Below are 26,269 nucleotides of genomic sequence, written 5' to 3'. Positions count from 1 at the left end.
TTCCTATGTGCTAGATGGGGCAGCCGTGTTAGAATCATAGAAGGTTTATGGCACAGAAAGAGGCCACCGGCCCATTGTGTTTGTGCCAGCCGATAAACATGCCTTCCAGCCTAATTCCACTTTCCAATATTTGGTCCATAGCCCTGCAGTTTAAATGAGTTGAGGGTTTCTACCTCTAGTGCCCTTTCAGGCAGTGAGTTCCAGACCCTTACAACCCTCTGGCTGAAAAATGTTTTCCTCATCTCCCCTCTAATCTTTCTACCAATCACTTTAAATCTATGCACCCCCCCACCCCCAACCAACCACCACCACCAACCCCCCCCCCCCCCACCCCCCTCCAAGTCTCTGACCTCTCTGTAAAGTAAATGGGCCACTTTATCAGGCTCCTCACAATGTTGTACACCTCAGTCAAATCTCCCCTCCATCTCCTCTGTTCCAAGGAGAACAACTCCAGCCTACCCAATCTTTCCTCATAGCTGCAATTTTCCAGTCTGGGCAATATCCACGTGAATCTGCTCTGTACCCTCTCTAATGCAATTACAACTTTTCTGTAATGAGGCGACCAGAACTCCACACAGTACTTGTGGTCTAACTAATGTTTTACATAGTTCCAGTACAACCTCCCTACTCTTATATTCTATGCCTTGGCTAATAAAGGAAAGGATTCCACATACCTTCTTAACCGCCTTATCAACCTGTCCTGCTACCTTCAGGGATCTGTGGACATGCACTCCAAGGTCCCTCACTTCCTCTATGCCTCTCAGTATCCCCTATTTCCTTGTTTGACTTCCCCAAATGTATCACCTCACACTTCTCTGGGTTAAATTCTATTTGCCACTTTTCCGCCCACCTAGCCAGGCCATTGATATCTTCCTGCAGTCTACAACTATCCTCCTCACTATTAACTATGCGGCAAATTGTTGTGTCGTCTGTTGTGCACAGCAAGATTCCTTGAAACGTCAATGAGAGAAATGGTGGTAATATTTAAGGAAGGAATGGAATTGTAGAAATGTTCAGCACAGAGAAACCATTTGGCCAATTGTGACCATGCTGGCAAGGAGCTATCCATCATAATTCAACTTTTCAGCTGTTAGTAGGTTACAACATTTCAATGGCATATTCAAGTATTTTTGAAATGTAATGAGGGTTTCTGCCTATACCCTTTTCAGGTAGTGAGTTCCAGGTCCCCACTAGCTTCTGGGTTAAAAATACCCCTTCGATCCTCTCTAAACCTAGCTCTTACCCTAAATCAATGCGCCAAGTTATGGGCTCCTCAAACCAAGGGGAATAGGGCCTCTTTATCCACTCTATCTAGACCCCTCATAAACCTCAGCATACTCTGTTTCAAAGAAAACAACACTAGCCTTTTCAAAACAAAAATTGCTGGAAAAACTCAACAGGTCTGACAGCACCTGTGCAGAGAAAGACAGAGTTAACGTTTCAAGTCCGTATGACTCTTCTTCAGAACTAGCCTATCCAATCTTTTCTCACAATTAAAATTCTCTAGTCCAGGTAACAACCTTGTAAATCTCCTCTATACCTTCTCTAATGCAATTACATCTTCCCTTTGCGGGAGTGGGCGCGAGCGGGTGGGTTCCGATCAGGAGTGCGCCGCCAATTTACGTGGGTGGGCCAATTAAGGCTCACCCAGCGTGATGTCCACCAGGAAGCGCTATGTGCTCCCTGTGCGGGCGGAGAGGGGGGGGTGAGTGGGGGCGTGGATTCCCTGAGCCGGGAGTGCTCATGCACGCGAAAGAGCGCACAGATCTCTCTGAAGCAAAGTGCTGCTTCAGGGAGATTGGCTCAGGTTTGAAACATTAAATGAAGATGAGAAAAAAATTACTGACATGTCTCCTCATGTGCCACTGTCACATGAGGTCGGACATGTCAATTTCCTTTATTTAGAGATTTCACACAAATTTTAATAATCTCATGAAACCTCATCCCGCCCATGGATGAGGTTTCATGTTATTTCAGAAGCCCGCCTGGGCTTTCGGCCTGCCCGTCAACCTTAAGGTTGGATGAGCAGGTCCATTAATCACATTAACTACTTTTTAAATGGCTTTAATAGGCCTTTGACAGTTCGGTGGGCAAGCAGCCGATTGGAAGTGAAAATCTAAATGATGTGGGTTAATGTTGGGACGCATGCCTGATGTCAACCCATGTCATTTTATGTGCCGGCGAGCGGGCCCTGCTCCTCCCTCCCCCCCCCCCTCGCTGAATAGAAGATTCAGCCCCTAGTCTATCAATGCCTTGATTCAAAAAAAAACTCTTCACTGCATGCAAATCCCTCCATGGCCCTCTGGTTGCACTCCCTGTAGGAAAAATCACTCTCACCAGTATTCAGAACTGAACATCAGTTGGAGAGAAAGATGCACTCAGAGAATTCCTGTTCTGCCTGCCTGCATAACCTTAAGCTGTGGGGTGACCACATCCAAAAACATGATGTCCATGAAACTCAACCTTGAAGATGCACCACATTGACATTAGCTGCTGCTCAAGCTCTGAAACCTGGAACTTGAGCTGCTCCAGCCAACAATATTTCCTGTACATGTAATTGTGCAGGGCACAAGAAGCATCCTGGAGTTGTCCCATGAAACAGAATATTCATTTCATGGAACTGAGATGCCCTGTTGTGTCTCTATTTATGAGACTATTAACTGACTTGACAGAAATAAACTTAAGACTTAATTACTGAAAGACTCACCAGCGACATACCAATCAGTCGTTGCCTTTGTGTTGATGTTAACTTTATTTTATAAGGATTTAATTGAAATGTTTTAATTAACCATTATTATCTATATACTTAAGTCTTTAATTTACTGAAAAAAATCAGCACTATCCCTTGTTATTTTTATTCATTCGTGGGATGTGGGCTTCACTGGCTGGGCCAGCATTTATTGCCCATTCCTAGTTGCCCTTGAGAAATTGGTGGTGAGCTGCCTTCTTGAGCTGCTGCAGTCCATGTGGTGTAGGTACATCCACGGTGCTGTTAGGGAGGGAGTTCTAGGATTTTGACCCAGTGAAAGTGAAGGAACGTCGATATATTTCCAAGTCAGTATGGTGACTGACTTGGAGGGGAACTTCCAGGTGGTGGTGTTCCCATCTATCTGCTGCCCTTGTCCTTCTCCATGTGTTATGGCACAACGGATGGTAAATGCTGAGCTGTTCAAATCCCAGAGGGAAACTTGAAATAACTGCCACAACTATTTTACAATTTGTATTTATTTCCATATGTGTGCCTTGAATTCAGTAGTAAGAAGACCACCAAGTCTTACAGGTTTCCTACAAAACTAAACTAAATCTTTGTTAATAAAAAAATGATTTTAAGCACAAACGTAGATTTACAAATTGCTACTATGATAACTCCTAGCTCCCCTAGTTAATCAAACTTCCAATTAAGGCAGTAGTAAAACACACAGATTTAAATAGACCCAGGCAAAGCACACACCCTGGACAGATGAATTCAAAGTGAGTTTTTCTCAGCTTCCGTTCCTTGTAGACAGCGGCTTGAGACTTTTCACACTTGTTTAGATCTGAAAATGTCTTCCCTTACACACAGCCTACTCTCCTTTATATGTATTTTCCCCATTGAATGCAAATTCCCATTGTTTCACTATGTCTTTGGATTTTACCTCTCTAACAATAAAATCTATCATAGTACCAATTTTACCAATAACCTTTGGGAAAAATAAACACACTTTCTTAACTTCTCTTGATAAGTGAAACATTTCACACCCTCTTTTGAATTTATCTAAAAATGCAAATGTTTCCTTTACACCTCACATTCTAAAACTTCCCCCATGTTTGCCGACTTAACATTTCAAACCTAGTTTATCTCCTGATACATCAAAGCCTTCAGACCAGGTGCCTTTAATTCAATGAAGTCCCAGACACACAGACCCATAGACACATACCCATAGACACATACCCCACAGTCTACAATTACTTTACAATAAATTCCAATAACATTATGAAAATTATTATATCTTCCAGACATCCCCTCCTTATTAAAAAATGAACTGTCATAATTTAAAAATATGGCTTCATTTTTTGAACCCATTTTACATTACCTCCTATACTTGTTGTAGCATTACATTACCAGATGCATGCATTAACATAATATATATACAAATCCTTGGTATCAACAGAAATCATTCCAGTCCAGTGTCCAGGTTTTAAACGTTCAATTTTCCCTTTAAGCTTCAAACCCTTGACGATGCATCTGCGATCAGATTTCTTGTCCTGCCACATCTGTAGATTAAATGGTTGCAGTAATAAACTCCATCTGAATAGCCTTGCACTTCTGTCTCGAAATTTGTCTGAAACTTTAAAGGATTGTGGCCTATAAAAACAATTGTTTCTGACGAATTGTTTGCCATATAAATCTAAAAATGCTGCAATGCTAACACCAAACCCAAAGTTTCCTTTTTGATCGTTGACTATCTTCTCTGTTGTACATTCAATTTCTGTGAAAAATACCTTATTGGTTTTTTAATTCCAGTGTAATCTTCTTGTCACAGTACAGTCCCAATGCTTATATCACTTGCGTCAACGGCCAACTTAAATTATTTGGTGTAAGTGAGTACGGCCAAAAATGGTGCCATAGTTAATACAGTTTTCAAACTGTCAAATGCCTTCTGATACTCCAGTATCCATTAAAATTCTTGTTCTTTTTTAATAGTTCAGTCAATGGAGCAACCACTACTAAAATTTGGTGCAAATTTCTGATAAAATCCACTCATTCCCAGAAATCTCAAAACTTCTCATTTTGTTGTAGGCACGGAGACATCCACAATAGTTTTGACTTTCACATCTCTCAGAGCCACCTTACCACGTCCAATGGTATGGCTTAGAGACTTAACTTGCGCTTTCGCAAATTCACTTTTAGCCAAGTTCACCACCAAATTAGCTGCTTGTAACTGAGTAAATAATTCTTCCAGATGTTGTAAATGCTCCTCCCATGTCTGACTGAAAACGATCAAGTCATCAATATAAACAGCACAATTGCTCAGACCTGCAATTACTTTGTTTGTCAGTCTTTGAAATGTTGCAGGTACATTTTTCATATCAAATGGCATGACTCTAAACTGATATAGTCCATCTAGCGTCACAAAAGCTGACATCTCCTTTGCTCTCTCCAAAAACGATACTTGCCAATATCCTTTTAACAAGTCAATCTTTGTGATAAATTTTGATTGTCCCATTTTCTCAATGCAATCTTCCAACCATGATATAGGATATGAACCTGCTTTCGTCACTGCATTCACCTTTTGATAGTCTACACACAGCCTTTGTGTTCCATCTGGTTTTGGTAAGCACAACAGGCGAACTCCAGCTACTGCAACTAGACTCAATGATATCATTTTGAAGCATGAATCCAATTTCTTTCTGTACTTGTGATAACTTTGCCAGATTTAATCTATAAGGATGTTGCCTTATTGAAGATGAAACTTCCACACACACACATCGTGTATAGCTAAATTTGTCCTCCCCAATTTATTTCCACAAATAGCTTTGTGTGACTGTGATAGCTTTTCCAAAACAATTTGACACTTGTCTGGAAAGTAACTCAATATTACATTTAAAATTTCAAGTACCCCCTCATTATCCAATTTGATTAGAAGAAAATCAAGTTCAGAATCCTGCATTTCTACCTCTTCTTATCTACCACCACTAACACCTTTTGGTCCTCTTCCTTGTCAAAGTACTTTTAAAGCATATTTACGTGACATGCCCTCTGCTTCTTTCTACTATCTGGAGTATTTATTAAATAATTTACTTCACTCAGTTTCTTTTCAATCTTGTAAGGCCCATTGAGCCTTGCCTTTAATGAGTCACCCAGTACTGCTAACAGAACTAGCACTTTCTACCCAGCAACAAAACCATGAGATGTAGCTTTCCTGTCCGCCTTCACTTTCACCACTTGCTGTGATACCTTTAAATGTTCCCTAGCTATCTCACATGCTCTGTCCAATCTCTGAAATTTGATAAAAACCCAGGAGAGTAGTTTCTAAATTTTTCTAAATGACCCACCAATTTCTCATCAATCAATTTCTGTGCTCCCCTTACTTCATGGCCATAAACTAGTTCAAAAGGACTGAAACTAATCGATGCATTAGGAGCATCCCTAATAGCAAATAGCAAGAATGGAATTCCCCAACCCAGTCCTATGCATAATCCTGACTATACACCCTAATCATAGCTTTTAAAGTTTGACGCCACCTTTCCAAAGCCCCTTGTGACTCAGGATGGTAAGCTATGGACTTAAACTGTTTTACCCCCAAACTGTTCATTACTTCCTTAAACGGTTGTGACATGAATTTGAACCCTGATCTGATTGGGATAGGTAAACCATATATTGTAAAAAAAAAAATTAGTCAACTCTTCCACAATTTTCTTTGTTGTGGTATTTCTCAAAGGTATTGCTTCAGGAACTTTGTAGACACATCCATTATTGTCAGTAATTACTCTTAGTCTTAGGGAGGGGTCCTAAACAATCAACCATGACCATAGTAAAAGGTTCTTCAAATGCTGGACTTGGAATTGAAGGTGTTGGCTTAATTACTGCGTGTAGTTTCCCTATTGCCTGACATGTATGACGTCCTACAGAATTTGACCACATCCCCATGCAATCCAGGCCAATACAAATGTTTTTTGTATTTTTGCCTGTGTCTTTCTAATTCCTAGATACCCCCCGCCCACATTGGAATTTCATGAGCATTCCTCAGAATCTCATTTCTGTATCCAAATGGTATTACAACTGATGCACCTCCCTCCAGCTTTCATTTCCTGAAGCCTGATGAGGCCTCCATTCCCTCATTAAAACATTACCCTTAAGCTAATAACATTCTGGAATACATTTTGCCTCTGTTTCTGAGTAAGCTGTTAGATTTAACTTTTATTTGCAAATCCTTTTTCTGCAACTACCTTGAGTTCAACACATCAGCTGAATTGTCCTCTGTTCTTTCCTCCTGAACAATGTTATCAAACACAGTGCCAGCTAAGTGGACTTCCACATCTTCTCTCTGCCTTTGAACTTGCTGTTCTTCTTATTTCAACCTATGAGCCTGTGATCATGTTATACACAATCCAGGATGCTCTCTCTGCAACTCTTACGTTGAAAACATTTCTACAGGCTGCTCAACTACCATAGGCATCACCCACATTTGGAACTCCACTATATCATTACCCAAAATAAATTGAACCCCTGCATGAACCCCACCTACTAACACCTGTTCCTGCAATACTCCCTTTGAACAACAACTGTTCCTCTCCCACAGCATTAAGGATTGAGTAGCCCCTTGTCTCTTAAGAATTTAACATCTTTACCTACTCCACACCGTACACATGGAAAGACTTCCCCTTCACACACAAAATCTTTAAACATTTCTGCAACCTGCTTCTCAAAATTCTCTTGGGTACATTGTGAACACATTCCTACTTCTTTACCTATCACTGATTCTCCCTGTTTTACCTGGACACAAACCACCGGTTTTTCCTGTGCCTGAACCTCAGAACCCACAGCACCTTTACTTCCAGAACTTTGCTGTACCCCAATAGTCCCAATGGACTTTCCCTGCAATTTCCAACCCACTGACTTCGTACGTCCAACTTTATTACAATGAAAACACACCAATTTTCAAGTTTCACCTCTATCCTCAGTGCCTTTTTATTCTGAAGAAAAACTCCCTGGGAATTTCTACCTATTCCACCAGCGCAGAGACACATATATCGATGGGACCTAGCTTTAGGATAGCCCCAGGATCACAATCTGGTGAGCACATCGCATTTTCTGATCCACAGCAGGGAGTGGCAGGGACTTCTCAGGTATCTGGCACTCGGAGGACTGCTCGAGCCTAGAACATTGCTGAGTCCAAGTCAGACGATGAGCTTCTGGACTCAGTGATGTCACAGTTGCTGGAGCTGCAAAGTCAAGCTTGGAAACATCAGAAGGGATGCCCGCTGCAGTCCTCAGATTCCAAGGCACGATGGAGGAGTCAGTCTGCCTTCAGGCTGAGGTGATAGTGCTGGCATTGCCAACATACTGAGGTCAACACTGGTAGAGGGCGGCTGCCATGGACACCACGGTCCAGGCACTGGAACCTCATCTTCAGCATCCCGATGGTCTGTTCCACCAAGTTGAGAGCTGCAGCATGAGGTTATACCATCAGTCTGCTGCAGCATGAGGCCTTTGCACGTTGTTGTCAGCCATGGCTTCTGTGGGTAGCCCTTGTCTCCAAGGAGTCATCCCTGAGCTTCTGTGGACCCTGGAAGACTCCAGGGATCTGTGACCGACTGAAGATGTAGGCGTCATGCACGGTCCCTGGAAACCGTGCGCACACCTGCAGGATGCGTTTCTGGTGGTTGCATATCAGCTGCGCATTCAATGAGTGGAATCCCTTGCGGTTGATGTAGTCCAACCTGTGTAGCGATGAAGACCTGAGCGCTGGATGACACTTTGGTGCCCCCTTGTTGCTTGCGTGGGTGGGCAGTCTAGGAGCCCCACCCCAATCATATCACTGTGGCTGTGCCTGAACTGCCTCAGTTACAGAGAGATGATCAGTTTATACAGGTGTCCCTACTGCATGGCTGCTTCCCTCACCTACTCTGCCCTCCACCTTGATTTCTTGTGCCTGGGATCTGACGCCAGGGCAGCAGTTGCCCCTCCCCCCGACAACAATCGCCTCTGAGGCTGGGCAGCAGTTGCCCCTGTACACCCCTCCAACAGTCACCTCTGTGGCAGCCCTTCGCCCCAGCTCCCTGGCACCCCTGAAGCCCACAAAGCAACAGGCAACCCTGAAGAGCTCTGCAGAACAATGCTGTTCACTCACCCCCAGTTCTCCCAAAGTGAGGGCCTTGAAGTGCACATTGCCTGTGTGCTGTTGTGAAACATGTTGACATGCATTCCCACCAATGTGGACGGATGATCTGGCGAGGGTACAAGAGGCTGGCGGCATGGCCTTCTAAAGATATTACAAAGAGCCACTTGACGGCTGTTGGTGGGAAACATGGCCCTCCGTTGGTGGGCTGCCTTCCTACCGTTGTGAAACCAATCATGCCATATTGTCCGCGCAAGGCACCTATCACGCCCGCTGCCAGCAGGCACAGAAAATTCCACCCATAGATTTAAGAAGAGCCAGGCAAAGCACACACCCTGGACGGTGAAATTCAAAATGAGTTTTTCCCAGCTTCGGTTCATTGTACGCAGCAGCTTGAGGCTTAGATGCTGGAGAATTTTCAAACTTGTGTTAGATCTTAAAATGCCTTCCCTTACTCAAAGCCTTCTCTCCTTTATCCATATTTTCCCCTTTGAATACAAATGACCATTGTTTCACTTACGCCTTTGGACTTTACCTCTTTAACAATAAAGTTTTATCATAGTACCAATTTTACCAGTAATCTTTGGGAAAAAAATAAACAGTACATTCGTGTGTAAAATGATGTGCAATGATGTCGGGCAAGCATCCCAATGTCATTGCACACTCGCGCGATATTTCTGTCGGCAGCCCACTCGCAGACAATTACGCTGCCTATTAAGGCCCTTGATTAACTAATTGATTGGAATTTTTCACTGTCTGTCCAACCATTCGGTAGGCAGGCAAAAAGGCCAAGCAGCCTTTACATTTTTGGCAAAACCTGATCCACAGGCGGGATGAGGTTTTGACCATTGATTGAAAAAAAACTTATTACATTCATATTTAACATGCCAGGAGTCATTTTTTTTCATTATTTTAAAAACCTTTATTTTTATTGATTGATAGCTTCAGCTTCCTGAGACAGCTCTGTGCCTCAGGGAGCTTTTACTGTGCGCACTTGCATGCATGTGTGAACTTCAGCACTCGTGCTCTTCCCGCCTCCAACCTGGCAGCGCTGAGCGCTGCAGCGCGCGTTCCACGCAGGCTGGCCATTAATTGCCCAGCCAGCGTGAGACGGGTGGGCTGAAGACACTACCTTGAGGAACTCCTGCAGTGATGTCCTGGAGCTGAGATGACTGACCTCCAACAACCACAACCATCTTCCTTTGTGCTAGGTATGACTCCAACCAGTGGAGAGTTTTCCCCCTGATTCCCATTGATTCCAGTTTTGCTAGGGCTCCTTGATGCCACACTCAGTCAAATGCTGCCTTAATGTAAAGGGCAGTCATTCTCACCTCACCGCTGGAGTTCAGCTGTTTTGTCCATGTTTGAACCAAGGCTGTAATGAGGTCAGGAGCTAAGTGGCCCTGGTGGAACCCAAACTGGGCGTTAGTGAGCAGGTTATTGCTTAGCAAGTGCCACTTGATAGCACTGTTGATGACCCCTTCCATTATTTTACTGATGATGGAGAGTAGACTGGTGGGGTGGTAATTGGTTGGGTTGGATTTGTCCTGCTTTTTGTGTACAGCAGATACCTGGTAAATTCCCATATAGCTGGGTAGATGCCAGTGTTGCCGCTGTACTGGAACAGCTTGGCTAGGGGTGTGGCAAGTTCTGAAACACAAGTCTACAAGACAATTGTGAGGCCAGCCTTGTTATATAGTGCAGAAAGTTGGACAACATTAAGAAGAGCAGAACATCAGCTGGATAGTAATGAGATATCGATACTGAGATGGATGTGTTGAGTAACTTGAAAGGAAAAGAACAGAACTCAGTACATCAGGAGATCAATGAAGATTGTGGAAGCATCAAAGAAAGTGGCTGAGAAGAGATTGAAACAGTATGGTCATGTGTTGTGGAATGAGGGAGCTTATGTGGTGAGGTGAGTGTTGAAGATGGCACTGTCAGGAAGAAGGAGAAGAGGAAGGCCTAAGACCAGATAGAAAGATGCGAGAAAGGTGGTGGGAACATAAAAAGTAGGAGCAGGAGAGGATAAGAGACTTAAATGCAGCAAAATTGAAAGAAGAATGAGTGATTGACAGGCAGAGATGGAGAAGGGTGATCAACCAGTATTGTGTTGACCCCAAGTAAAGTGGAAGGAGTGGAAGAAGAAGTGACTGGGACATCTTGCCCCCCCCGCCCCGCCCCGATATTTCCCATCTACATGCTGTCCCTTAGCCATGTCATCCGAAAACGTAGCATTAGTTTCACATGTACGCTGATGTCACCTAGCTCTACTTCATCACCACCTCTCTCACCTCCACTTTGTAAAACTATCAGACTTCTTACCTGATACTCAGCACTGGATGAATTGAAATTTTATCCAGCTAAAATTGGGGAGTCTGAAGCCATTGCCTTTGGTCTCAACTCCAAACTCCATTTCTGAGGTCCTGACTCCATCCCTCTCTCTGGCAGCTGCCTGAGACTAAACCAAACTGATTGCCACCTTGGTGTCAAATTTGACCCCGAGATAAGCATTCAACCATATATCCACACCATCACTAAGATTACCTTTTTCCACCTCCATAACATTGCTTCATTTTCATCTGCTGCTTTAATCCTTATTCATGCCGATGTTATCTCTAGACTTGACTATTCTATCACCCTCCTGGCCACCAAAATTCTACCCTCTGTAAACTTGATGGCATCCAAAACTCTGCTGTCCAAGTCTTTACTTGCTCAACTCCCATTCAATTCCCTACATGGTCTTGCAGTTCAGCAACACTTTGATTCTAAAATTCTCATCCTTGTTTTCAAATGGCTCCATGACTTTCCCCCCTCCTTGTTTCTGTAATCTCTAGCCCTGCAGCCCTCCACATTATTTGCATTGATCTAATCATAGCCTCTTGAGCACCCCTGATTTTAATTACTGCAGTATTTGTGACTGTGCCTCAGTTGCCTAGATCTTAAACTTTGGAAATGCCCCCCCCAATGTCTCTGATTTAGTACCCTTCTTTCTTCCGATAAGCTCCCCTTAATCAGATCTAAGCTCCACAGTCTGCCACATCCAGCTATAAATGTAGTGGACAATTAAAGAACTCACTGGAGGTGTAGGCTCCACAAATATTCCCATCCCTAATGATGGGGGAGCCCAGCACATCAGTGCAAAAGATAAGGCTGAAATTTGCAACTATCTTCAGCCAGAAGTGCCGAGTGGATGATCCATCTCGGGCTCCTCCTGAGATCCCCATCATAACAGTTTAACAGATACCAATCTTCAGCAATTCAATTCACTTCACGTCATATCAAGAAATGTCTGAATGCACTGGATACTGCAAAGACTATGGGCCCTGACAACATTCCGGCAATAGTACTGATGACATGCGCTCTAGAACTAATGTGATCCGAGCCAATCTGTTATCATTGACCAGATACTGAACTGGACTAGCCATATAAATACTGTGGGTACAAGAGCAAGTCCATGGCTGGGAATTCTGTGGCGAGTACTCACATCCTGACTCCCCAAAGTCTGTCCACCATCTATGTTACACAAGTCAGGAGTGTGATGGGATACTCTCCACTCTCCCCTTGCCTGCACGAGTGCAGCTCCAACAACAGTCAAGAAACTTGACACCGTCCAGGAGAAAGCAACCCACTTGATTGGCACCCAATACACTACCTTCAACATTCACTCCCTCCACCACCAACTCACAGTGGCAGCTGTGCGCACCATCTACAAGATTCACTGCAGCAACTCAGCAAGGCTCCTTCGACAGCATCTTCCAAAACCGTGACCTCTATCACCTAGAAGGATAAGGGTAGAGAATGCATGGGAACACCACCACTGCAAGTTCTCCTCCAAGCCACACACCATCCTGATTGGGAATTTTATTACCGTTCCTTCACTGTTGTTGGGTCAAAAGCCTGGAACTCCCTTTCTAACAACACTGTGGGTGTACCTATACCAGATGTACTGCAGTGGTTCAAGAAGGCAGCTCACCACTACCTTTGCAAGGGAAATTAGGGATGGACAATAAATGCTGGCCAAGCAAGTGATGCCCACATCTCATGAAAGAATAAAAGAAAAGCTCCCCTTAAAACCCACATCTTTGACTAAGCTTTCAACCATCTGTCCTAATATTGCCTTATGTAGTTCAATGTCCTTCTATGAAGCACCTTGTAACGTTTTGTAATGTTAAATTTGCTATATAAATGTAAGATGTTGTTTATTATCATAAATTCTGAAGCCAGGTACCTTGCAAACACTTCTCTGCTCTTGCCATTGATATGCTTCAGCTTAAGTTCAGGAGAGCTACTCATCATAGCAATTTCATTTATATAATCCATTGCTTTTCTAAGAGAAATTGGTCACTTAGTGTCTGTGCAGCACAAATACAATTTTGTGTCCTTATCCAGTGGAGTGTGGACTCTGACAAGGCGTTTCCTTAGGGCTGGATCTTCTGGTTGGTGTGTGGGGACGGGACCGACATGCCGATGCGTAAAGTGATGCGCGATGATGTCGGACATGCTTCCCAACGTCATCGATATTTTGTTTAGCGGGCGCACACCAGAGGCGGCTGAAATGTCAACGGCCTATTAAGGCCATTAAGAAAGTAATTAAATTAGTTGAGGATGCTGCTTGTCCACCCTTAAGGTTGGCGGGTAGCCACAAAGCCCAAGTGGCCTTCGCAGTTTTCAGAAAACCTCATCCCCGGCGGGATGAGATTTCCTGAAGCTTTTGTAAAATAAATAAATATTTTTTCCCAACTTCACAAACATGTCCCAACTCATGTGACACACATGAGGGGACATGTTTAAACAAACTTTTACATCATTTATTAAGATGTTTTATTCTTTATTCAATCTCCGCCTCTGGCAGATTGCTGCGCTCTTTCATGTGCATGTACGAATGAGCGCAGGTCCCAACTCTCCCTCCTCCCGCCGCCCGCACAGGTAGCACTGAGTGCTACTGGCCGCGCGTTCTGCAAGGCCCGCCTGCGTAAAATGGCGACGCGCAGCCCATCTCGGATGGCGATTGGCTCCGTGCCCGCTTCCGTCTACCATAGGAAAAATTCTTCCCTTAGTAATAAATATCGAGAATGGGGCTGGAACTACTCAGGGCAGGCAGCATCCGTGGAGAGAAAAACAGAATCAGGAGGCCAAATTTAACCTAAACCAGCAAAGTCCTGACATTGCTGGAAATATGTGTCGACAAAATGCATGGCCAACCATTAGGACTTTCCCATAATTATACGGTTAGCAGCCATTAAATAAAGGTGCCACTGGAGTTGTTCAGGATCGGCACCTGCCTCTGAGAGCTGCTGGCCCATCAGAGGGTTTGCAGGTCCGGAGCCTCAGCTGCTCCAACAGAAATGGTGGTCACTCTGAAAAAATCAGGGCCCCTGTGACCTACAACAGATAGGTCACAGGTAATTAAAAAATATATTAACTCCCTGCTGATGGAAATATATTCCTCTGAGGAAAGTGCTGGGGCCAAGTGGACTGCCTTCCCTAATTACCCCCTCTTTCATTGCAAAAACACTGCCCCAGCAATCCCACCCCCCCCCAGGCTGCTGCATTTAGCAGGTAGTCTTCCCATTCGTTGGAGAGGTCGATCTGCCAGCTTGGTAAAGTTATTCTCAACAGGAATTTTGGATAATCAAATTGGCTTATTGCCTCCTTGTGGTTAAATAGTCAAGAATGGAAATCCTGAAGTAGGGAATCTGGAGCTTATGTTTATTGAGAACACATTAAATTCATAATTTAAACAGAGCAATCCATATCCACAGTGGATAGTCTTCTCAAATCCTGGACTACTCAGCAAGGAGATCCCATCACTTTGCTGCAATCATGCTGTCATATTCATTTGGACAACATGAATGAAGCAGATTAGATGTGCAAGATTATGCTTGACACATGTTGGGTGCTCCTGTTGTTTTTTCCATAACCTGTAAATTTAGAAGTTGAGGAGAAATGAAATGATAAAAAATAAAATCAATGCATGGAACTTACACATTTTTTACTGGTTAATACTGTTTTAAAAAACTATTTATCTTTAATACAAGTCATTATGCATTTCCATTCCAACAGTCATGTCCGCGAAGTGGCAGAGACATTAGAGAGTTACAGTGCGCATCCTACAACAATCAACCATTCATGGGACAGTTCTACGAGTGGGAGCCTTTCAATGATGGTAAGAATAGAAAGTATTATTGCAGGATCTGCAACTTATAGTAGGCTGTAGCTCCAGCTGGATGAGATTGTTTTTGTCTGGTGTTTGCTGCTGTTAAGAGATTGCTTATCAGGCAATACATCAAGCAAGGCTGAAGCACTGAGGAGTGGCCTTGTATAATTTAAACAGAGCAATCCCTATCCACAATGGATTATCTTCTCCAATCCTGGACTACTCAGCAAGGAATTCCCAACACTTTGTTGCAACCACGCTGTTCACAGAATGAGGAGGGTGTTAAGAGGTTTCAAGATGATTTAGGCAGGTTGAGTGAGTGGACAAATACATGGTAGATGCAGTATTACTTGGATAAGTGTGCAGTTATCCACCTTGGAATGAAAAACAGAATGGCAGACTAGTATTTAAATAGTGATAGGTTGCGAAATATTGATGTACAAAGGACCTTGGTGTCCTTGTACACCAATCACTGAAAGCAAGCATGCAGGTGCAGCAAGCAGTTAAGAAAGCAAATAGAATGTTGGCCTTCTTTGCAGGAGAACTTGAGTACAGGAACAAGGACGTTTTACTGCAGCTGTACAGGGCCTTGTTGAGACCTCACCTGGAGTATTGTGTGCAGTTTTGGTCTCCTTACCTAAGAAACATAAAAATTAGGAGCAGGAGCAAGTAATTCAGCCCAGTGTTGAGTTTGCTAGACCTGTTTAAAATCTAGCCACTCTTGGTTATTGAAGACCGCCCTACACCCAGAGTACATTCTGCGCCTTTGTCACCCTCAGTACTTCCTCCAAGTGGTGTTCAACATAGAGGAGTACTGATTCATCAGCTGACGGAAGGGGGCAGGAGGGAGGACGGTACATGGTAATCAGCAAGAGGTTTTCGTACCCAGGTTTAGACCATAAGACGTAGGAGCAGAAGTAGGCCATGTAGCCCATCGGGTCTGCTCTGCCATTCAGTGAGATCATGGCTGATCTGATAACCCTCAACTCTACTTCCCTGCCTTTTCCCCATAACTGTTGATTCCCTTACTGATTAAAAATCTGTCTATTTCAGCCTTGAATATACTAAATGACCCAGCCTCCACAGCCCTCTGCAGTTAAGAATTCCCCAGATTCACTGCCCTCTGAGAGAAGAAATTCCTCCTCATCTCTGTCTTAAATGGGTGACCCCTTACTCTGAGATTATGCCCACTGGTCCTAGACTCTCCCACAAGGGGAAACAACCTCTCAGCATCTACCCTGTCAAAACCCCTAAGAATCTTATATGTTTCAATAAGGTTGCCTCTCATTCTTCTAAACTCCAATGAGTACAGACCCAACCTACCCAACCTCTCCTCATAAGAAAATCCTTCCACACCTGGGATCAATCCAGTGAACCTCCTGTGGACTGCCTGCAATGGCAGTATATCTTTCCTTAGATAAGGGGACGAAAACTGTTCACAATATTCTAAGTACGGTCTAACTATTGCTTTGTATAGTTTTAGCAAGGAATCCCTATTTTTATACTCCATTCCCTTTGAAATAAAGGCCAACATTCCATTTGCCATCCTGCTGAATTGTACGTTAGTTTTTGGGATTCATTCACAAGTACTCCCAAATCCCTCTGTGCTGTAGCCTTCTGCAGTTTTTCTTTATTTAAATAATAGTCAGCTGCTCTATTCTTCCTGCCAAAATGTACAACCTCTCATTTTCCCACATTATATTCCATCCGCCAAGTTTTTGCCCACTCACCTAACCTGTCTATATCCTTCTGTAGACTCTTTGTGTCATCCGCAAACTTGGCGATAGTACATTCACTTTCCTCATCTAAGTCATTAATATATATTGTAAATAATTGTGGCACTCCACTAGTAACAGGTTGCCATCTTGAAAATGCCCCCCCATATCCCAACTCTTTGTCTTCTATTAGTTAGCCAATCCTCTATCCATGCTAATATACTACCCCCAACACCATGGGCTCTTATCTTATTAAGTAGCCTTATGTGCAGTACGTTATCGAATGCCTTTTGGAAATCTAAATATATTACACCTACTGGTTCCCCTTTACCTATCCTGCTTGTTACCTCCTCAAAGAATTCCAATAAATTTGTCAGGCATGATTTCCCCTTCATGATGCCGTGCTGGCTCTGCTTGATTATATTACACATTTCTAAATGCTCTGCTAGTACATCCTTTATAATAGACTCCAACATTTTCCCAATGGCAGACGTTAAGCTAACTGGTCTGAAGTTAGCTGTTTTTTGTCCCCCTCCCTTTTTGAATAAGGGTTACATTGGCAGTTTTCCAATCCTCTCGGACTTTTCCAGAATCTAAGGACGCTTGGAAGATTACAATCAGTACATTCACTGTTTGTGTAGCTACTTTCTTTACTACCCTAGGATGCAACCCATCAGGTCTAGGAGACTTATCGGCCTTTAGCCCCATTAGTTTCCCTAGTACTTTTTCTCCAGTGATATTTATTGTATTTATTTCCTCCCCCTTGATTATTTAGTAGTTTTGGAATGCTGTTAGTGTCTTCTATCATGAAGACTGATGCAAAGTATTTATCCATCCCCTGTGCCATTTCCTGGTTCCCCATTATTATTTCCCCAGCCTCATTCTCTAAGGGGCCAATGTTCACTTTGTCCTCTCTCTCCCTTTTTATTTATTTAAAGAAGCTCTTACTGCCTGTTTTTATATTACTTGCTAGTTTACCCTCAATCTTTGTTTTTTCCCTCTATTAAATTTTGGTCATCTTTTGTTGGTTTTTAAAACTTTCCCAAACCTCCGGCTTACCACTAATCTTCTTAAATGTCTGCCATTGTTTATCATCATTGTCTTTTCTGCTAAACCCCTTTCCCAGTCAACTCCAGCCAACCCTGCCCTCATTCCTTTGTAATTACCCTTAATCAAGTTTAGCACACTTGTTTCTTATCCAAGTTTCTCACCCTCAAGCTGAATGCTAAATTTTACCATGTTATGGTTACTGTTTCCTAGGGGGTCTTTTACTCTGAGATAATTTATTAAACCCGCCTCATTACACATTACCAGGTCCAAAATAGCCTGATCCCTGGTTGGATCTACAAAATATTGTTCTATGAAATTGTCCCAAACATACTCTATGTATTCTTGCTCGTGGCCAGCTTTGCCAATTTGATTCTCCCAATCTACATGAAGATTAAAGTCACCCATGATTAATGTACTGCCTTTTTTACATGCCCTCATTATCTCCTGATTTATTCTACGTCCTACAGCATAGCTACTGTTAGGGGGCCTATAGAATACTCCCACCTGTGTCTTTCTTCTCCTTGTTATTTCTTACTCCACCCATATGGATTCTACATCTTCCGATTCAAGATCATTTCTTGCTATTATACTTATTCCATCTTGTACTAACAAAGCTACCCTACTATCCCTTCCTTCCAGCCTGTCCTTTCGAAAAGTCACATAACCCTGAATATTTAGTTCTCAGCTTTGATCTCCTTATAACTACGTCTCCGTAATGGCTATAATATCATACACATTAACCTCAAATTGTGCCATTAAATTCATTTATTCTGTTCCAAATATTATGTGCATTTAAGTAAAGAGCCATTAATTTTGCCTTTTAATCATTTTTTCACCCTTGGACCCTATTTGCTGCTGTTTTTTTAATGTTTATTCCTTCCTGACACACTCTGGGTATCAATAACTAAATAGCTGCCCTGCCTTGAGACTTCTTGGGGTCTGGAGTGATGGGTGACAAAGCCTTGGTACAAGTTAGCTAACAGGAAGCAAAGATTTTTGATGAACTCAAGTTTACAGAGGGTGCAAAGTTGCAGCCTACACAGGAGAGCATTGGAAAAACTGAGGCTAGAGGTAACTGGTCTGGTTCAGCCTCAGATACTGGCCAGGGAGGGGAATGGAATAGGATAGGAATGCAGATAAAAGGAAAGTGGGGAATAATGTAATCCAAACCAGTTGCATTATGCAGCAACTCTGATTCCACTGCATTTATCATTAATTAATTTTGAAAATTATGTTTTATAAAATATTTATTTCAGCTATAATCAAACAGCAACAGTCCCCTACAACAAAGCTCATAGTTCCTAAAATGCATTGCATCAGTCGTTCTTGCTGTAGATTTGATATTTTAAACTTGCAATTGGTTTGTAATTAATTTCTCTCCCCATTAGAAATACTATTAATTTGTAATTTATTTCTCAGCTTAGCTTGATATGAGTATTTTCACTGTACAGGTATAATGTGATAAAGAAGATAAAAATTCAAATTTGTTAAAACAAACAGACAAGAGCTTTATTTAATTCTTCAACAATCTCAAAATAACAGGACACAGCAAAAAAGATTTTTTTTTCAATGGCATGTTTGCAAAACTGCTTCGTAACAAGTACCCTGCATTACTTAACATTCATCATTTGGTGTCCTCCAGTGACCTTAGAAACATATAAATAATCAATTTTTCTAAAAGCTCTCAATGCTGATAGACTGTCCTTTGGAACAATAAAATGAATTGTATAATCAAAATTTCTGTCATATAATATTATCAAGTTAGATTAACATCGAAAGAACACCGTGATACGTTTTCCTCCAGTTATGAAGATGTCAAGTATCTGCCTAATTTGGGAACATTATTATTATTATTATGCTTCGCCTTTCAAACAGTTTTCATTATCTTAGATTTTATAAAGATCTTATAAAGATCAGCATCGCCATGTCTTAAAATACCTCATAAATTCAAATGTCAGCTTGGACATGTAACATTCATCACAGAAACATTCATGACATCCAAGACACCATTTAAAAAAATATGAAATTAACTAAACTTTAATCATATCCCATTGTAATCAGCTGAATGGAAAATGCTATCAAAAGGATGACCAGACACTCTAATTCAAAAGGGAAATAAACCGGAAGTCAGGAATTCACTTTTTCTTCTAGCCAACCCTGACAATGATTGTTATGCATTAAGATGCCAGCCACAGGGTTTTGCTTGTCTTGTATCCTGCTGGTCCTTTGTAACAATATCCACTACTCGGCCAATCTTTGTGTCATCTGCAAATTTCCCAATCGTGCCTCCCACGTTCATGTCCATATATATCACAAACAGCAAGGGTTCCAACACTGAGCCCTGCGGAACACCACTTGAGACAACTTTCCATTTACAAGGGCATCCATTGACCATTACCCTTTGTTCCCTGTTACAAAGCCAACCTTTTATCCAGTTTGTCACATTATCCTGAATCCCATGGGCTTTTATTTTCCTGACCAATTTGCCATGTGGGACCTTGTCAAATGCCTTGGTAAAATCCATGTACACAACATCCACTGCACTACCTTCATCAACCCTTCTTGTCACTTCCTCAAAGAATTCAATCAAATTTGTGAGGCAAGACCTTCCTTTAACAAATCCATGCTGACCATCCCTGACTAGTTCATGCCTTTCCACATGACAGTTAATCCTATCTCTCAGGATTGATTCTACTAATTTGCTCACCACCAATGTAAGACTAACTGGCCTATAACTGTTTGGCATTTCCTTTGATCCTTTTTTAAACAATGGAACTACGTTTGCATTTCTCCAGTCCTCTGGTACCTCCCCTGTATCTAGTGAAGATTGGAAAATCATCCTCCGAGCATCTGCTATCTCCTCCCTAACTTCCTTCAGCAGCCTCAGAAACAATCCATCTGGCCCTGGTGACTTGTCCACTTTCAAGGATTTCAACCCTTGGAGTACTTCCTCTCTCTTTATGACTATCCTGTCTTATATCTCACAGTGTTCCTCCTGGACTACTATATCTACATCCTCCCTTTCCTTTGTAAACACAGAGACAAAATATTCATTCAAAACCCTTCCCACAACATCTGCATCGACACACAAGTTTCCATCTTCATCTCTGATAGGTCCCACTTTTTCCTTAACTAACCTTTTAGCATTAATGTATTGGTAAAACATCTTTGGGTTATCTTTAACTTTACTTGCTAATCTTTTTTCATGCCCTCTCTTTGAATTTCTTATTTCCTTTTTTTACTTCGTCTCTGCACTTCCTCTATTCGTCTAGGCTATCTGCAGTGCTTAGTTATTTGTGCCTATCGTATGCTTTCTTTTTCTGATTGATCTTCCCCTGTATTCCTCTAGACAACTAGGGAGGTCTAGATTTGGCAGTACTACTCTTATTTTTGTAGGGGACATGTCTACTTTGTACAATTAGGATCTTGCTTTTTAGTGCTTCCCACTGGTTTTCCACTGTTTTATCCTCCAGCAGTGCTGTCCAGTCCACCTCAGCCAAATCCCTTCTCATTTCTGCAAAATTTTCCTTCCCCCCGTTCAAGACTTTTACTCCTGCCTTATCTCTGTCCTTTTCCATGGTAATGCTAAATCTAACTGAATTGTGCTCACTGTCCCCGATATGGTCGCCAACTGTCACTTCACCCACTTGCCCTTCTTTGTTCCCCAAGACTAGGTCTAGGATTGCATCTCCTTTCGTTGGGTTTGTCACTAATTGGTTGAAAAAATTTTCCTGGACACACTGCATGAATTTTTCTCCCTCAGTGCCCCTTATATTGTTTGAATCCCAGTTGATATTAGGATAGTTGAAGTCTCCTACTATTATTGCCCTCTTATTCTTACAAGCAGAAATTTGCCTACATATTTGTTCTTCTATCTCCCTTTCATTATTTGGGGGTCTGTAGTATACTCCCAGTAGTGTGACTGCCCCTTTTTTATTTCTAAGCTCAATCCATAAAGCCTCATTTGCTGACCCATTTAGTATATCATCCCTTTTCACAAGTGGAATTGATTCTTTAACCATTAGCGCTACCCCCCTCCTTTTTTATCTTCTACTCTATCATGTCTGAAGACTCTATAACCAGGGATATTTAGCTGCCAGTTTTGTCCCTCCTTTAGCCAGGTCTCTGTTATAGCAATGACATCCTGCTGCTATGTATCTACTTGTGCCCTTAACTCATCTACCTTGTTTGTAATACTCCTTGCATTGAAGTATAAGCAGTTTAACCTCGTCAATTTCCCTTGCTGGACACTTTTTAAACTTTGCTTCTCCTGTAACTCCATGTCTATCACAACGTCCCTAGCTAATGTTCTACCTCCATTTTTCTGATCTGAATCTGACCTATGTGATCCTACTCCTGGGATCCCATCCCCCTGCCACACTAGTTTAAATACCCCCCAACAGAACTAGCAAAAGCCCCTGCAAGGACACTGATCCCAGCTCTGCCTGGGTGCAGCCCGTCCGGTTTGTACAGGTCCCACCTTCCCCAGAACTGGTCCCAGTGCCTCAAGAATCTGAATCTCTCCCGGCTACACCATCTCTCCAGCCACATGTTCATTTGGTCTATCCTCTTATTCCTGCTCTCGCTAGCACGTGGAACTGGGAGTAATCCTGTGATTACTACATTTGAGATCCTGCATTTTAATTTATCTCCTAACTACCTGTACTGAGCTTGCAGGTCCTGATCCCTTAGTTTACCTATGTTGCGGCCACTGGCTGCTTATCTTCCCTCCCCAGAATGTCCTTGTTACTATCTTGTCCCAGTTTGACCTGAGATTGGATTTTACTTAATGTCTGGCTTCATCAGATGTGAGGTTGGATTGTAATTAATGCCTTGCCTGTTTCTGCTTCCTTTTAGTCCGTGGCCATCAGAAGTGTGAACTAAACTGCAGGGCAGTTGGATACCGTTTCTATTTACGTCAGGCTGAGAAAGTAATTGATGGGACACCATGTGACCCCAATGCAACATCTCTGTGTGTCTCAGGGCAATGTAAGGTAAGACTTTTGAAGCATTAGAAGGGTGGAAGGTGAAGAATGAAACTTCACAGCTTTTGGGCTCCTGCCTGTTTATTTGTATAAATTAATTTTATTCTTAATTACAATTTTAGTTGTTAAACTGTATGGTGCAAATACGTGACTTTGCTACAAAGTGTACAGTGGGCGGAATCTGCCCCTCCCGCCATAAGTTCCATGGCAGGATGAGAAAGCGGGAGTAATTTGTGCTGCAGAGTGGGGCAGGCTTTTACGTGCAATCTTGCACTCCCTGCCTAATTAGATGTGTATGTGTATATTCCATATTGAGTCTTGTGGCTGGGCAGGCAGGGAGGTGAGTGCCCCACCATCACGTCCAGGCTCTGTATTTAAAAGGCAACCGATAGCCCCTCACTAACAGGAAGAAGGAAAGGATGAGTAGAGAAGGCAGCAAAGCCATGGCATGTCCCTAGAGCATCTACTGCAGGCAGTTCAGGAAAGGAATGGCCGCAGAGGCCAACCCAGCTGACCACTGCAGCCTGGGAGGAGGCACCCATGGGGTGTGGAGGACAACTGCCCTGCAGCACAGGGAAAGGGTCAACAATTTAATCCATGCCACTAGGGGAAGTGAACCTTCTACCCTTCCAACCCACCTCACCACATCTGTGTTTGTCTTGTGGGACCTGAGCATCACTGGCAAGGCCAGCATTTCTCTTGTCTATCCCTAAATGGCCTCAACAAGGTGGTGGGCTGCTGCCTTATTGGGCCCCTGCAGTCTATATGCTGTGCTATTTGCGAGGGAACTGCAGGGTTTTTCACCCAGCCACAGTGAAGGCACAGCGGGCACCGCAGGCACTTCCCATGCTCCTGCCGCCCTTGTCCTTCTAGCTGGTAGAGCTCACGGGGTTGGAGGGTGCTATTTCAGCAGTCTCGGTGACTTGCTGCAGTGCATCTTGCACATGGTATTTCCTGCTGCCACTGTGCACAGGTGGTAGAGGGACTGAATGTTGAGGATGCTGTACAGGCCTGTTTTGTCCAGCTTCCTGAGTGTTCTGCACTCATCCAGGCAACTAAAGACTATTCTATCTCATCCCTCATTTGTGTCATGCATATGGTGGTTGGGTTCTGGGGAGTCACAAGGTCATTTAACAGCCACAGATTGAGCAACCTGCGACCTGCTCTTTCATCATACTTGCTCACAAGCCATTCACCTGACTTCACGCAGGAAAAGGTAGCCCACAACAGGAGGGAGAGAGCGATGGGAGCGTAGGCCCTTCACACAAGTTGAACAGTAGGCTAGTGTGCTGGCAGGGGAGGACCATGGCTGTGCCTGTGCTGACAGTGAGGTCAGGATCCCTCAACCATCTAATGAGGAAGCATAATCCAAACAACCTCAGAAAGTCAAGATGAATGATGAGTGCCACATTTGAGTGAGCCTAGGCAGTCAGTCCTTCTCACCTCTCTCCATTCTAGGTGCCAGCAGGAAGAGGGTGAGGCCAGTCCCCACACCTGAAATTAGCCTGCAGGAGACATTGGAAGAGGACGAGGATGACTCCTCACCTGTACAGCAATCACAACATTCACCAGCTCAGAGACACACACCTTGGTAGCTCATGGATCTAGTTTAGGTTCGGGATCACACTTTGGTTGTCACTGCATGGACACGTGTCAGCAGAAGGAGGAGGCAAGTTCAGTGAAGCTCCCCAGCACTTGGAGGACTGTTGGGGAAGAGGCATTTGTGAGGTCTGAATCAGATGACGAGCCTCTGGATTCAGCCTTCCAACTCATCATGGAGAGTCAGCAGAAGGTGGGGAACATCACGCAGAGCTGTTGGAAGCCCTCAACAGAGTGGCTCCTGAGTCGGAGGAGTGCGTCCACCTGCCCTCTGATGACATGGTGCCCAAATGTGCACCTTTGGAGGTCTCCATGGGAAGAATGGTGGACCCTGGCCCAGCAGAATGTGGAGATATGTGCAAACCTGCATTCCATTGCGGTAGCCACTCCTGCAGTGGCAATGCGTGAGGGAAACAGGGCACCTCAACATCCCTCGAGGTGCTCCTTTCCCTCAAGGAGTCAGGCCGGGGCGCTTGGGCACCCGGTGGAGGACCAGCAGCTGTACATCCCTGGGTCACCCACTCAGGAATCTCAGAGGCTGTCCTCTCCCTCCAAGTTCTCTTTGCCTGTGACTCCTCTGTCACCGGAGTGGGAACAGTTGGCCCACAGGAGGACAGTCAAAGCAAACCGAGGCCTCCAGAAGACACACACCAAAGTCAGCAGAGGCAAAAGGGCCAACCATTGCACAGGCTGTCTCCACCCCTCCTGCGGATGTCAGGGCAGCACCTGGGAGAAGTAGTAGGCCTAGAAAAATTAGGAATTTCTGATCACAAGCGGTTGCACAGGCGAGCACATTTTGTCACTTTATAATCTGAAAGTATATTTGCTCTCACTGAATAATGTATAATGGTGTCTTTCAGCTTCATTCATAGGCATCATGAGTCCTCCCCCCGCATCACCCCACTAGCAGTTTAGCTGCAAGCAGCGGGGCCGCGAGTGATTCTGGAGGGTGAAGTGTGTGTGTGTGTGTGTGTGTGTGTGTGTGTGGCAGGGCCTTTTGGAGTCTCATACAAGCATTTTCGCACACATGCGAAGCCTTCCTCTATCACACCCATCTCAATGTCCTGACCATTTTCAGTGCTGCCTGCTGGGCTTCTTTATCAGTTGTCTCTCTGAGCTGACCTGTATCTCCGCCCACCCACTGATCGCACTCCCATGCAGTACTTGTGCCCGTCCAACACGAGGCTCCGCTCACTTTCCATTTCGACAGCCATGCTAGTCGTTAAGTTTCTTTTCAGCTCCCCTGTCCTTTCCCCTTGCCCAGTCATCCATGTCCTTTCCCCCATCACTTTTGGCCCCCTGGAATCACCTACCACCTCCCCATCGTCATCTACCAACCAAAACCCTTTTCTTTCCAGGATGTCCTGGTGAACATGCGTGTTTCCCACCTTCCTGAGAATCCCAACCCCATCCATATTGACCTCCCTGACCGCCTCCCATAGTCCATGTCTGCTTCCGAGTCCCCACCAGTCACCCTTGCTGTCTTTCCTGCTGCTACCATTGCACCCTCACCCTCCAACCCTTCCGGCTCACTCTGTCCCCTCTCGTGCTCATCATTGCCTCCTACCACACCCACCCTCAGTTTCCTCTTCTGGAGACAGTCATTGATTCCACAGACTCCTCCCTTGCACGTTCATAAAGACATCCCCCCCACCCCCTGTTTACTCAACTGCCCGTGCAATTCTGTGCTTATCGCACAGGCAAAAGAGGCAGGCGGCCAGCCGACATTTTCACAAACCTCATCCAAGGCCGGGATAAAAAGTGTCAGCAGGGTGCAAGTAGTGAAGAATTTTGGAAAAACTTTGCCAGCTGGTTGCTTATTGGTACTTGGCAGCTTCATCTGTGTTCAGGACTTTGTCCTTTTTTTAATTCATTCATGGGATGTGGGTGTCACTGGCTAGGCCAACATTTATTGCCCATCCCTAATTGCCCTTGTTC

The 26,269-nt window shown here is 43.8% G+C and overlaps 1 protein-coding gene across 1 annotated transcript in view; it reads left to right on the top strand.

Annotated features, from left to right (window-relative positions):
* Positions 1-26,269, top strand: part of LOC121271944 (thrombospondin type-1 domain-containing protein 4-like) — a 207,140-nt gene that overhangs the window by 34,486 nt on the left and 146,385 nt on the right. Inside the window, exons 3-4 of the mRNA XM_041178201.1 lie at positions 14,889-14,991; positions 22,605-22,741. Coding sequence (XP_041034135.1) covers positions 14,889-14,991; positions 22,605-22,741 — 240 coding nt within the window. The remainder of the gene's footprint in view (positions 1-14,888; positions 14,992-22,604; positions 22,742-26,269) is intronic.

The sequence above is a fragment of the Carcharodon carcharias genome, chromosome 32 (genome assembly GCF_017639515.1).
Source record: "Carcharodon carcharias isolate sCarCar2 chromosome 32, sCarCar2.pri, whole genome shotgun sequence".
NCBI classification, from domain to species: domain Eukaryota; kingdom Metazoa; phylum Chordata; class Chondrichthyes; order Lamniformes; family Lamnidae; genus Carcharodon; species Carcharodon carcharias.
The sequence above is the reverse complement of the archived record's forward strand: the minus strand, read 5'-3'. Positions and strand labels throughout refer to the sequence as shown.